The 13,531-nt window shown below is 44.9% G+C and overlaps 1 protein-coding gene across 5 annotated transcripts in view; it reads right to left on the bottom strand.

The window, feature by feature from the left end:
* Trio (trio Rho guanine nucleotide exchange factor) overlaps window positions 1-13,531 on the bottom strand; it is a 289,908-nt gene that overhangs the window by 141,690 nt on the left and 134,687 nt on the right. For all 5 annotated transcript variants that reach the window (XM_075975805.1, XM_075975801.1, XM_075975802.1 and 2 more), the window contains exon 9: window positions 6,349-6,579. In XM_075975805.1, the coding sequence (XP_075831920.1) occupies window positions 6,349-6,579 (231 nt within the window). The remainder of the gene's footprint in view (window positions 1-6,348; window positions 6,580-13,531) is intronic.

Below are 13,531 nucleotides of genomic sequence, written 5' to 3'. Positions count from 1 at the left end.
TTCTGCCGATTACCCCTCTGAAACACACTTCTTCGACACCTGTCCCTCTGCACATCTGACCAAGTGCTGGAAGGAAGTCTGCATAGTTTTATTTCAGCTTCTGTGTCCCTCCCTGTGAGCACTGATGACCACACGCAGTTGAGAATTCAAATGTGTCCACACAAATGACTGCAGCATCCACAAGGCAGCTGCACAGCACACTGAGCATCTGGTCTGTTGCCATCTAGTTAGGCTCTTTGATGGCACAAGGCTGGAAATACTCCACTGCATCTGAGCTACTGTTCTCCACACAGAACTGCACTCCCCACCTGCCCCCAGCAGAACTGGGGCTGTGGAAGAGACCCTAGAGAGCATGTCTCTACTTAATGACTGTCTCAGAGAAAGTGCCCCACACCACACAAAAGTGTAACGTTCACCATGAGGCCCTCAGCTGCTGGACAGAAGTTCACTGAGACATACAGACTTTGGGTCTAGTTTATTTTCAGTGTGTGATGTTTTCATTTGTAAGTTATTTTTAATAGTTTTAATAATAATAGTTTTGTTTGTAAGTTATTTATAATAGTTTTAATAAACAAAAGGAATAAATATTTAACTTGAAAAGGATTTAGAATCATAAAAGTATCATCGAAGCTCCAGTCTATTACTTATCTGTAAGATCTCGGAGGGATAGAAGGGGAAGAAGACTTAAAACAACATTTCTGTAGTATTTCCTATATATTCCTTTACTTAAAAACAACAAAGCCCCAGGCCATCAGAAAGCCACAAGCCTGACAATTAGTCACCTTCCAGAGCCTTGAAGGCAGGCGTGCCTTTCCAATGTCGAGAGACATTGTCTAGAGAGCTAGAGGGAGCAACTCACTGTGTTTTAATTTTTATCTTTTAAGACTAAGAAATATTTCAGGAAACATAGCTTGGAAATCAATGCTGTTGTGAGTGGACCACACAGGACGATAGCAGCCTGTCTTTCAAACAACGTGTCTTTCAAACAAAAGTGTAAAAACACTGATGTCCCTGTGTCTCGAACAAACACAAAGCAACTTGTCCTTGCGATGTACAAGTCCCACACATTTAGTAAACAGCCCACAGCTATGGAGTCCTGCTAAAGTTTCCGAGTCTCCCACGAGGCTACTGAATCGTTATTAAGCCTGGGTGGCTTTTTCTTTTTGACAAGGGGATCTCAGATTAATATATTTGTGGAAAAAAACACTATCTGGAAAACATGCATACAAACCCTTCAATTTTAAGTACAAAAAGACTTTATCACCTAAGTCCAGCCAGCCATCTCTGACTACAGTTGTACCCAGTGGTTGTCAACAAACGAGGCTGGTTCAGGTCTGCCCTCACCCCAAGCTGAAGAACAAGTCAAAAGTACTTATTTTTACTTTTTCCTCAGCTACCTGGCTCAGAAGCAGAACAAAATACCTAGGAGGCCTATACCATCTTTCTCTATGCAGAAGGCAGGCTGTGGTCATCTTTCCTGCCAACTGGTGACCTCTAATGGACACAAATAACAATCCTAAGGTCAAGGCCCTGAAAACATTAAAGCATCACTTAGATAAAAGCCCAATGTGCACCAAATTGCTAATGGTTCAACCTGACTCTTTCTGTAATGAAAAGGAAATCACTGAATAATGACAAGCTTGTCATTATTGACCATGATGGCAAGTGCACTTAAACGAACTAATTAGTCATCTTGTCATCTGAGCACCTGCTGTCGAGGCAAGCCTGGCACACTGCTGTGCATACAGTAAGCGCTGGCTCTTCCAGCAAACTCTGAGGAGGGACAGTTGGCATTCTCATTTAACAGAGGCAGAGGGTTTTGGCAATTTTGTGGTGGTGACCCCAGAAGTCAGTCTCCCAGCACTTTTCCTAAGCCTTGGTTCTGGCCTCTTCTTGGTCGGCACAGATGAAAGGCAGGTGCTGTAGCCGGCTGGAAGGAGAACTGTGCTCCGCACTGGGACAGTTCAGACTTCTGGGAAGAAATGGCACTGCCAAAGCCAACACCCGAACTGGGTTAGGGCCAGTTAGCAAGCACTCAGGACAAGCCCCTGACACTTCTCTCTTCTGTTCAGGGGCCAGGGTTCCGGCCATCCTAAAAAGCACACGCCATCTGTGAAACAGTTTTCTCCAAGAAGGTTCCACTACCTAATTTCTACCAGTCTCGTGGATTCATATCTCCCAGTGATTATTACTTTATGAACTTGTGAACAAATACTAAAAACCTTGTCAAAGAGACAATCCTCACAGACCCTCCCATGTCTGCATGGTTTTAGAAAACACTGGCATCTGAGGACTGGAGGTGTCTGGACTCCAACACAAGGGTTATGTATCACATGCTTCAGTCTTTCTAAACGTTTTAATTATGGGCACCAAATCCCTACTTACTCCCCGAGGTGCAGCACGTGCAGATGTTCATCATTGTCCACTGTAAGCTAGAAGCAAGGTTCCAAGAGAAAACCTGAAATGTAGGCTTGACATAGTATATGGTCTTAGACATGACCAGGCCATATGACAGGGTGCAAAGTCTATTTGGAAACTGTGGCAGTGTTTTGGTTTCTTTTTTTTTTAAAAAAAAAAAAACTGTATTTCCATCTCTAAAAATGATACTTCTACAATCTACGCAAGAACCCAAAGAACATCCAGACAAAAACACATAAAAGCTTATTCACGGGGCTGGAGAGATGGCTCAGTGGCTAAGAGCACTGGCTGTTTTTCCAGAGGACCTGGACTCAATTTCCAGCACCTACATGGCAGTTCACAACTGCCTATAACTCCTCTCCCAGGGGATCCAACATCCTCATACATACATACAGGGAAAACCACCAATGTACATAAAACACAAATAAATCAATTATAAAACGAAGACTTAGCCACTTCAGCAATGTGTATGCATGTACACACGTGTATACAAGCACATATGTGTGTTTTGCTGGGGACAGACCCAGAGCCTTCCCTATGCTAGGTAGAGAACACCAGTGAGCTATACTCCTACCCTTCGGCAACTGTGTGAAAGATACAATGTATAGTTAGTAGATGTTTTCTTTTGTGAGAAAGGTTTTCACTATGTAGTCCAAATTGTCCTCAAACTCACCATTTATCTGCAAGCTTGCCTTTAACTGGTGACAATCCTCTACCTCAACATGCCAAGCTAAGAGTATTTTCTGTCTTATTAATGGATCCTCCTAAGTCACATGTTATGGACAAAATAAATAAAGACAGTAACATAATTTTGCCCTAACTGTGCATGGTCTTGTGGCCTTGGGAGGTGCTGGAATATACAGACCAGGGAAGGTTAACTAAACTGGGGCCTCTACACGGCTATGGGTAAGTTGTCATCCACGGTGGGGTAAGAATTTCTGGCTGTGCAGTTGCCTTTGGGGTTCATGCTCCGTAAGTAGTACAAGAAACTCACTGGTTCTCCAAGGTGGAGTTTGGTGTGAATCATACTTTGGGCTGTTGTTGGTGTCCTATCTAGATAGGCGCCCACATCTGTTTCTATTGCCCCAGGGAAAATGCTTAGACAACAAACACGCGACCTCTGTACCTCTCAGAGCACAGATGAGAAGGGAAGAGGAAATATAGATGAGAAGAATCTAGGATGGACCAGATTTGCTCAAGCATTTTAAAAAGGTTTTCTGATTTTTTCTTTTTGCCCCAGACTCAAGCAGCTAGGACCATTTGTGTATACATGAGCCTGACTTCCTGTCTATGACAGTCTACGATAGTACATCATAAACATGGAAGGAGCTCTTCCAGGAGGTAATTCCAGGAGGATGCTCATACAGGAGGCTGCCAGGAGCAAATGAAGGCTTTTGAGGGAGCAGTCTCCCTGCCTGATGAACATTGGTGTGGCCTCCAGAGAGCAGATATGCAGGGCTATGTGTCTCACTGTGTTGGATAACTGAATCCTGACAATCTAAGAGTTGGGCAAACTAGGCGGGTGAGGCAGAAAACCGAGTGTGAGAGCATCCTGCTCTGGACAACTTCCATGATTGTGAACGGGGCAGCAAACACCATTAGCTTTCCATAAAAATGGAGGCGTAGGCTTAAATTACTTGCTGCCAAGAAGTAAGACAATTATTCACCATTTAATGCAAATAAACATTCCATGAGGGCTACTTGACAGGAAACAAGAAACAGAAATGTGTATTACGTGATTGTCAGGAAGGACAGCAAAGGTCTTATTCAAGCTATCAATGCCAAAGGTAAGAGCAGCAGCAGCTAGGATGCCTGTGCTGGGTAAGCCTGCAACAACAGAGTCCACTCACTCCCCATGCTGTCCTTTGAGTGGAATCTGCGGCCCAGACCAGCTCCACCTGACCACGCCCCTTCCTACCATTCCACACTGCTTCTGTACAGAAATTATGGGAAATTCACTACTAAGCCAAACTCTCCAGCCATTCCCCTGTGACCCAATGCCCTGGCAGCCTGCAATAATCCAGCCAATGCTCTTGCAAGGACTTTCTTCTAGGAGGGCTGCTGGCAGGAAACCATCATCGTTCAGTGTCTACACTGAGAAAGTTCTCTATTTCTTTCTCCTGCACAATAGCGGCTGAAACTTTTCCATTCCCCCAAACAAAACGTATGGGATCGCTAGCTGGCTCATTATATTCTTGTAGCTTATTCTCAACTGTACAAATCTGTCTTCCCCGATACCTTTCTAAAATGCTGCCCTGGTGGTTTTTTTTTTTTTTTTTTTTTGTGCATTTCGCCTCAGCTTACCACCTTGCTTTATGACAACACCTTCTGTCACCCATCTCCTGAGCTCCAGACAAGTATTTCTGGGTTTTCTATCCTACTATTAACACATCTGTTTTGATTACTTTCTCTGACTTTTAGCTTTGGTGTCACAATTCAAACCTACAGGAAGATCTCCTGTTTTCATTTATAGGTTCAAACCATTACAAGTCAACAAGAAATGGTCCCCTTAGTGGCAATATCTGTTTCTGTGGGATGTTAATAGGAGTATTGGCGTGTGATATTCCACCTAATATTCTGTGAATGCTGGTTTAAATACATGAGCTCAGAATATGGAATATATATACTGTTTTCAAATTCAGGTACATTAAGTACTTGGTACCAGACCAGATAGCTGGACCCTGAAGCTCTTCTGAAGGCACTTCCTTCGCAGTACCTTCCCCACTCTAGAAAGGTCCAGCCATCACTCTCATAAGACCAGGACAAGAGACCATCCTGCTGCTGCTTCCTCGGGGGAGAAGAGCGGCCACTGTTAGAAATGGCATTGGCTCCTAATTGTGTCACCAAACGAGATCTAAGGAGTATGAGATGTACTTAATCTATTAACTGTCCTGGCTTGCAAGCATTTTTCAATAATTCAGATGAAGGAGAATTTGGGCCTTTCACCTTGTGGTACTCATTCCCTCACAAGGCCTCTAGGAGGCCACCTCAACCCTCTTACCCCCTATTTCCCTTCTTCCCCCTGGTTAATAATAAGAAGAAAAGGTAATAAAATACCAGAATGCACATGGCTGAGTCATTTTATATATGTGATCTCCAGAGAACTCAAAATCACCAAAAGAAACTGAGCATGGTAGGTGAGGAGTATAAACCATAGAGCTGTTGTCAGCATTACGACCCCACCAGATTAGCACTGAACCATGTCTACAAGGAGAATCTTCTGTCAAAATAGTCTGCAGTATGACTCTCCAAAGTCCCAGTCCACCAAACAGAAACCCACTTGACTCTCAGGTGGCTCCCGGAAATTTGACAGCCCTGAACCTGCCTGTTCTGTACACAGGGACACAATAATGTCAAAAAGGAGTGAGGTCCGATCCCAGGACAACCCCGGGGTTGGGTTCAGGCCAACCTTTAATATGCTGCCACTGCAGATACAGACATCTTCAGCCCCAGGACTTGTACAGAGTTTACACTGGTTACAGGGCAAGAGCCTGAGTTAATCACTGTCATAGCTGTGTCAGGCTTTTCATGCTCCCCGAGTCTGGTGTTCTTCTGCCGCAGGCTGAGGACTCCAACTTACCCTGTTTTCTACCACCAAAGTCACAAAAAAGATGCTGATTATTCAGAAACAGCCATAACAGTCCACTTGACATATTACTAAGCACCTACTATGTACCACTGGTGGCACTCCCTACCTTAGAGAAACAGTAGCCATATTAAAAAAAAAAATAAAACAGTACTCAAAAGCCAACAAAAGTGAGAGGAAGTGGATACAACCATAATGTTCACCCTAGGTGTCAGCACAGTAGAGTGAGTAGCCAAGAGTCACCTGGGAGTATCAGGCCATAGTCGGAAACCAGAGCCCCCACCCTCACTGGACGGGAACCAGGGCTAGCTAGCTCTCTGCAAAGGGCATGCATGGGCACCCACCTGCTGAACATCCTGCTGGAAGACACAGAGCTGCAGCCTCTGGTGGAGCCGCACCTTGCGGTGCTGCCAGATGTTCTCAAGTTGGCGCTGGTGGTGCAGCACCTCGTGGATGACATCTAGGACATGGTGCACAGCCTTGGAGTAGTTAGCGGAGGCCGTGAGGGAATCAGAGCTGCCGGGAGTCAGGGGACGCTGGAGCTTATCAAGGAGAGACTTCCCATCCTGGCTGACCTGTTCACAACACATGGGAGAGATTATTCAGCATATATGCTTTGCCCAGACTGCACACAGACCCTGTGATCAGGTGCCCACATACAGCCACATGCAACCATAGGTAAATAAAATGTAAAACCATTCATCAATTATCCAATGACATCAAACACCAAGTTAAAATAAACTTCCCATAGCATAAAGACAGAGAAACTGCTCTCAATCAGCCCATGTAACACAAGTCAACAAGTCCACTTGCTTTGCTAGGGTAACTGTGAACTGAAGCTTAAAGTAAGAATTTTCTCAAGTTATTATGAGCAAATACAACACATCATTACAATACTGATACCAATGATTAACTACCATCAGATAAAAAGTAAACTTTCTGATGAACCCAAAAAGCAACTCTATTTTACGAAATTGAAACAAAACTAAAAATGCCACTCCATTTGACCTATTAACTTTAAAGAAGTAATTCTGATTGGAATGGCACCACAGTGTTATACTGTGGTGTCTAATTATCAAATTACAATTAAATGAAAGCATTTAGGCTATCCACAGAAATCAGGGCAAGTAGATGTGGAAAAGAAAATAAACAGTATATGGTTTTCCAATTTGGGATTCTTCAGATTATGAATAATTATGCCAGAGGTAGCACAAAAAAAAGTCACCTGTTGAGACAACTTGGGGAGTGTGCATGAAACACAGGGACAGGGTACCCCAAGGAACCCTCTTGAGACCTTCCTTCCTGCTCAACACTCCCAAACCCAAACCCACTCGGAGTTCTGTTAAGGGAACTAACAACAGCCTAGATGCCAACTGACTCAGAACACAGTGGACCTTGGAACAGACAGCTCACCCAGGGCCTGCACAGCACAGGGCTGCACCAGAGAGCTCTGGAACTGGTCCGCCCAGCACTGCAGCTCTGCAACAATGTAACACAGTGGCTTTCCCCAGACCGGCAACAATGTAACACAGTAGCTTTCCCCAGACCAGCAACAATGTAACAGTGGCTTTCCCCAGACCTGCAACAATGTAACACAGTGGCTTTCCCCAGACCAGCAACAATGTAACATAGTAGCTTTCCAGACCTGCAACAATGTAGCACAGTGGCTCTCCAGGCCTGCAACAATGTAACACATTGGCTTTTCAGGCCTGCAACAATTTAACACAGCATTTTCCAGGCCGGCAACAATGTAACACAGCATTTTCCAGGCCAGCACCACTGCCTCTGTGGGCACTGTGGACTGTTACAAAGGTTTGGGAGTCTGCAACTCATTTGACACATCTTTATAGCAAAACTTAGATGACAGTGACCAGATAACAAAGAACCTTGTTAACCAGAGATAGTGTCAGCTGAAACGAAATGGGGTAAGACCAGCCAGAAGATTCTGCTGCCCTGGAAGCCTCTGGGAGGCAATCTGTGCGCCGCCCTGCATGAAGTGGGGGACAATCTGGGTTTCCTATGACAGACTGGGAGGTGGGGCACTCAGCTAAGAATGGATTGGTACACAGTGAGAAACTGCCCTTTCCCCTTTTGTGTCCCCCCCCGCAGTACTGCTGATTGTTCCAGGAACATGATGAGCAAAGGGCACTCACTACCCTTTGAGAGCCACTCAGCACTCAGAACACCACCTCCCCCTGTCAATTCCTTCTCAGGATGCATTTCCCTGATGGACCTATTCTCCAGTGCCATCTTTTGTGGCTGTATGCACATCGGGTTCACGTGTGTGGCCAGTCTGAATGCAGAATCTCTTCCAGTGCATATGCAGGTACTTAGGTGTTTATAAACTGAAATATGCTTGATCAATCACCTTTCTATTGTGCCTAGCCAGCATATACACTGCTTATAGACATTTAAATTATACATGGAAGATTAGAGTCCACATGCTTCATTTCAGATGAGTCAGTAGCATTGTTTCCACTATGCCCTAGGGTGTGTCATCTCTTGGGACTAAATAGCTGCTCCAAATTACTGACTTCTCACTGAACTGGTGCTACAAAGAATTCCTAAGCTCCAGCTTGTCCCTTAGTACGATGTAGCAGTGATCTGACCCCGGCAGCAGTAGCTTCAGCAAGAACCCTGAGGCTGGGCCCCCTTCCTCCCCACTGGAAAGGATAGCACAGACCTCCTGAAGCAAGTTGAGCCACGGCAATTCTACAGACCTTTGGAACAATTCTACTTTGGTTAGTTGTCACACATTCGGTGCTTAAAAAGTGTTATTTAAGCACATTAGACAACATCACATCATGTATATTTCAATAACTTTAATCAAAATTTCCATTGTTTTGGAAATATAGTAACAAATGAAAAATGCACTTCAAGTCCTATAAATACTGTGGCTGTGCCATATGGAAAGATTTTAAGTGGTGCACAATAATCAGAAGAAAATCAATGATGGAAAGTAGTCACATGTGCAAGAACAACACAAACAAAACAGAAACAATACATTTTAAATATTTAAAGAAGTAATGTTAAGTTGATGTCGTTCAAGTGAGTGGTGTAGTCTGAATATCATTAATTACAGGAGCAAGTGATGCTTAAGCTGTTTCTAGGAGCCCCTCAGGGGCTCCAGCCCTGCTGTACAAGGCAAACATGTATGGAAAGAAAGACTTCGTTATCAAAGAGCAAGATTTTCCACAGTTGTTTAAAGATCAAACTGGCTCAGTTTCTGGTCTGTTCTTTGTTTCCCTTGGAATATGAGGCCATGGGACCTGATGGGCAATCAAATCATGTTTTATAAAGAACAGCATTCTATTAATATATGAACAAATATGTTTTAATACCGACATGAATTGGGAAAATGCAAGCACTGAAAAGCAAACTGTAACTAAAGAAAAATTTAAACTCACTATATCAAAGGTGTGCATGTTCCTAACAGTTAGGGGGAAATTTGTGTATTTCCCTGGTATACTTCCTGAGTAGTGACTAAGACAGCACACTTTATTATATGGATCCCAGTGAGCGGCCCTAAAAACACACCCCAGAGACCTAGGGGAGCTGGCCTAGCCTAGTTCTATCACTTTGTTCTCTGCATTTCTCAGCAATCCAGATTCTAAACTGAGAGCCCTAAAGGAAGATGTTTCATTTGCCTAAAGAGGACACACCTAGACTTCACTGCTCAAGGCTGTAAGACCAGCAACGAGCCAAAGAGCAAACAAATACTATCCTGAGAAAGGTCAGTGAGGTTTGAAGGGATGGTGTTGATCCACACGTATTAGGAAACAACAGTCCAGAGACAAGAAAAAAATGGGCAAAATACACAAAACCACTCATCCTAGCTTAAAACACTGGCCCTGCTTCATAGCTTTGTGAGACTAAAACACCATCTGCAGTGAGTCAGGACTACCAGCATCTTCTCTGATTCTCTCAAAAGTCTGCCATGAGCACGACTTAACTGATCTTTCCATCCGACTTTGACACACACGGGAGTAACATAGGCATGGACCAACTAAGACAAAGGAAAGCAGGCGCCTGAGTGTTGAGAACATCAGCAGGTTTCCCACAGCTAGAGACAAATGCAGATGTTGTTCTTGAATGAAAAAATAAGTGGAGATGGTGAGACAGAGAAAGAAGCACCAATGAGAGGCAGCATCTTCTGGACACCATAGCACACAGGACCCTGTAGCTGTATCCCCAAGGCTCTTGAGAACAAGACAAAGAACTATTTCTCAATTAGTGGCTTCAGAGACATGTGTATGGCAGTCACTCTGCCACTACAGAAACCCAAGAGTGGCCGGGTGGTGGTGGCGCATGCCTTTAATCCCAGCACTCGGGAGGCAGAGGCAGGCAGATCTCTGCGAGTTCAAGACCAGCCTGGTCTACAAGAGCTAGTTCCAGGACAGGCTCCAAAACCACAGAGAAACCCTGTCTTGGAAAGAAAAAAAAAAACAACCCAAGAGTGGAAGTTTGTCATCTCTCCTTTAGGTTTGTGCAAGAAGCTGAATTCTAAAAGTAAGTTTGAAAATACTGATTGGGGTGGGATGGATGGACAATCACTTAAAAAAAAAAATCAGAGCAGTCAGTCTTTCTCATTTTCTGGAAGAGAGAAAATGCAGAGCTGAGGTAGTGAGCGATGGGAGCCTTTGACTTCCTGAAGGGTGAGTGGCAAAGAAATAGGAACCAGAAGTCACACTACACATCTGGGAGACAACAGAGACACAAAGTGAACCCAACAGTTGACAAACAAAACACAAGGAAAGCTTCTTGCTGCCCAGTAAGAGATTTATGAGCGCTCAGTGGGGGAGATTGCCAAAAGCCCTGGTGAAACTGGAGTGCAGAACCGGTGTCAGCATGTGTGCCTGTAACAGTGAGGAACAGACACAGAGAGAATTATATGCACATGTGTAAGTGTGCATGTAGAGGGGATGATGGGTGAGTGGTGGGCTGGCTGGCTGGATAGGTGAGTGGTGCGTGCTGGCTGGCTGGCTGGCGGGCTGGCTGGATAGGTGGGTGGGTGGATGGATGGAAGGATGGATGGATGAATGGATGGATGAGTGGTGGGTTAAGTGGATACAGCCTGGTTAACAATGAAAGTTCTGTACTTTTTAAGAATCTAAGCCATAAAAGGCAGGAAAAGAGAGGGTCAAGACATATTAATGCAATATTCGACCAGAAAAGTAAAAGACATGAATGGATCTGTGGACAGGATGTCTGTGTGGAGAGAGGGGCGGTGTAGAGAGAGCATGGTTGTGTTCCATGTTAGACATGGGCAGGTCTGGGTCCGGGGAATGTGGGCGCAAGCTGCCATTCTACCACTTTTCAATTGGTTGTAAACTATCTTATAATTTACAGGCAAAGGAACTGTCATTATGTTTTCTGAAAGTTTTTTCAGTTGAGTACAAGTTGCTGTCTCCCCTGAATTTATAGTTCTGTTGCTAACACATACTTAGGCTAAAAATTCATTTTAGACCTCAGCTTGGGAGGTTCTTTTCTTCCCATCAAATTATTTTGAATTATCAGCACCAGTTTATATTGGAGCAAAACTATGCCATAGGTAATGTATGTACCAAGTCAAGTTGCCCACTTTATAGGATGTGGAAAAGTAATTAGAGATTCCTGTTTTGTAGCTAGGACTGCTGACCTCAGTCAGGTCAGAGTGATTCTGATGTCTGCCATGCATCTTCTCAGCTGTTCCCAGGAGCAGAGCATAACCAGCTGTACTGGGAACAAAGGCTGCCCATGCCTTCTCTGTCTGATAAGGACAGGGTGCACATCTGCCCCGTGCAGGTCCACCACTGTAACCACAAAGCAGTGCTGGAGAAAAGGCCACATAAGAGTAGGTAACTGAGCGCTTAGTCGTGAGTACTGGGTCATTCACGGTCTTCACTGCAGGTGAGAACTAGATGCTGCACAGAAATGGTACACTAGGACCCTGATGATCCTCAGCAGTCGATGGGATTAGCAAACCCATAATCCTCATGAGTAAAAGTGCTTTAAGAAATGAAAAAGCCATCCAGTCTTTAGTTGGACTGTACAAAGGACTGCCACTCACATAAGCAGCTCCTAACAAACGGAACAACCAAGTAGCTATGCATGCACAATTAAACTCAGAATTGGGAAAACGAAAAGGAGTACTCAAAAAAGTGAGACACTTGTTGAGCAAAAGGGTGACTAACAGAAAGGAGACTGGACGGCACCTGAGCCAAGCACAGCAGCGCTCTGTGGCGCTACTGAACCTGCACACAGACACTAGTCTGCAGGAGACCTGGGCCCAAGGACATGGTGCTGCCAGCTGGTCAGTTCAGAATCTGCATGCCCAGCCCTCTGTGGGGAGCTTTGAATACTTCTCTGACTGAGGCATCACAGCAGCCATCAGCACAGAACAGTATAAATGCTTCCTATTAATTAAAGAGAAAGGAGAAAACTCTACTGGAAAGCAAGCTCGGGTTTCTGCCCACCCCTACTCCTTAGAGTCTCACCATTTCCACAGACCCATCTCCACTGGCTAATTTGATGTCGACGTGGTACAAAAGCTGTCACTGAATGGAGGGAACACCGGTTGAGAAAATGCATCCACAAGAATGAGCGGCAGGTGAGCCTGCAGGTGTTTTCTTAATTGGTGATTGATGTGGAAGGACCCAGCCCATTGTCAGCAGTGCCACCCCAAAGCTGGTGGTCCTGGGTTCTATAAGAAAACAGGCTGGGAAAGCCATGAAGGCCAAGCCAGTAAACAGCACTCCTCCATGGCCTTTGTCAACTCCTACTCTGTTTGAGGTCCTGCTCCGACTTCCTTCAAGGGACAGTGATACAGGAGAGTAAGTCAAATAAACCCTTTCCTCCTTAAGCTGCTTTTGGTCATGGTGTTTCATCACAGCAATAGTAACCACAACTAAGCCACCACCTATTGCACAGCCAGGTAAACAGGACACAGGTGAGGATGACACTCAGCGACATGCCAGGAGACTGATCAATGGGAACATGCAGCCAGTCTGCCTGAGGTCACGCAGCTATCCCGCTCTACCAGCTGACCTGGCACAAGTCATGCTACCTCAATGTCTCGGTGTCCTCAGTACGGTGAGCAGCAAGTCTGTCTAAAATCTGTACCACGGAGCATGGCACAGAAGTGGGCAGCAGCAAAGGAGACAAGGGCGCATCAAGCACAATTTCAATACAGCCCCTTAAAATTCACAAAGGAAACGTCACACTTGGTGCCTGGTCCTCTGTGGTCTCATGTACTCTGTGGATGCTCTGGAATCTGGAGATGTGTCACCAGGAATGGGGGTCTGAAGGGTATGGCCTGGCCCTGGTGAACTCAACAAGTCAAAAGAGATGGTTCTCCCCTTCAATTGTTTCTGCTGGGTATTGTGGTCACAGCTATATGAAAGCAACTAATACTCATGGATGTCTACGCCAGCAAGCTCTACACATCTGGAAAACAGCGAATGTTTTGGGACCCAGAGCATGCAACTGAAGCAGGCATCCCTTCCTATCTAATGAGATTCAGTCACAAAGATAAAACTGAATCTGCCT

This window comes from Microtus pennsylvanicus, chromosome 6, assembly GCF_037038515.1.
Source record: "Microtus pennsylvanicus isolate mMicPen1 chromosome 6, mMicPen1.hap1, whole genome shotgun sequence".
NCBI classification, from domain to species: domain Eukaryota; kingdom Metazoa; phylum Chordata; class Mammalia; order Rodentia; family Cricetidae; genus Microtus; species Microtus pennsylvanicus.
This window is presented reverse-complemented; position numbering and strand designations above follow the sequence as displayed.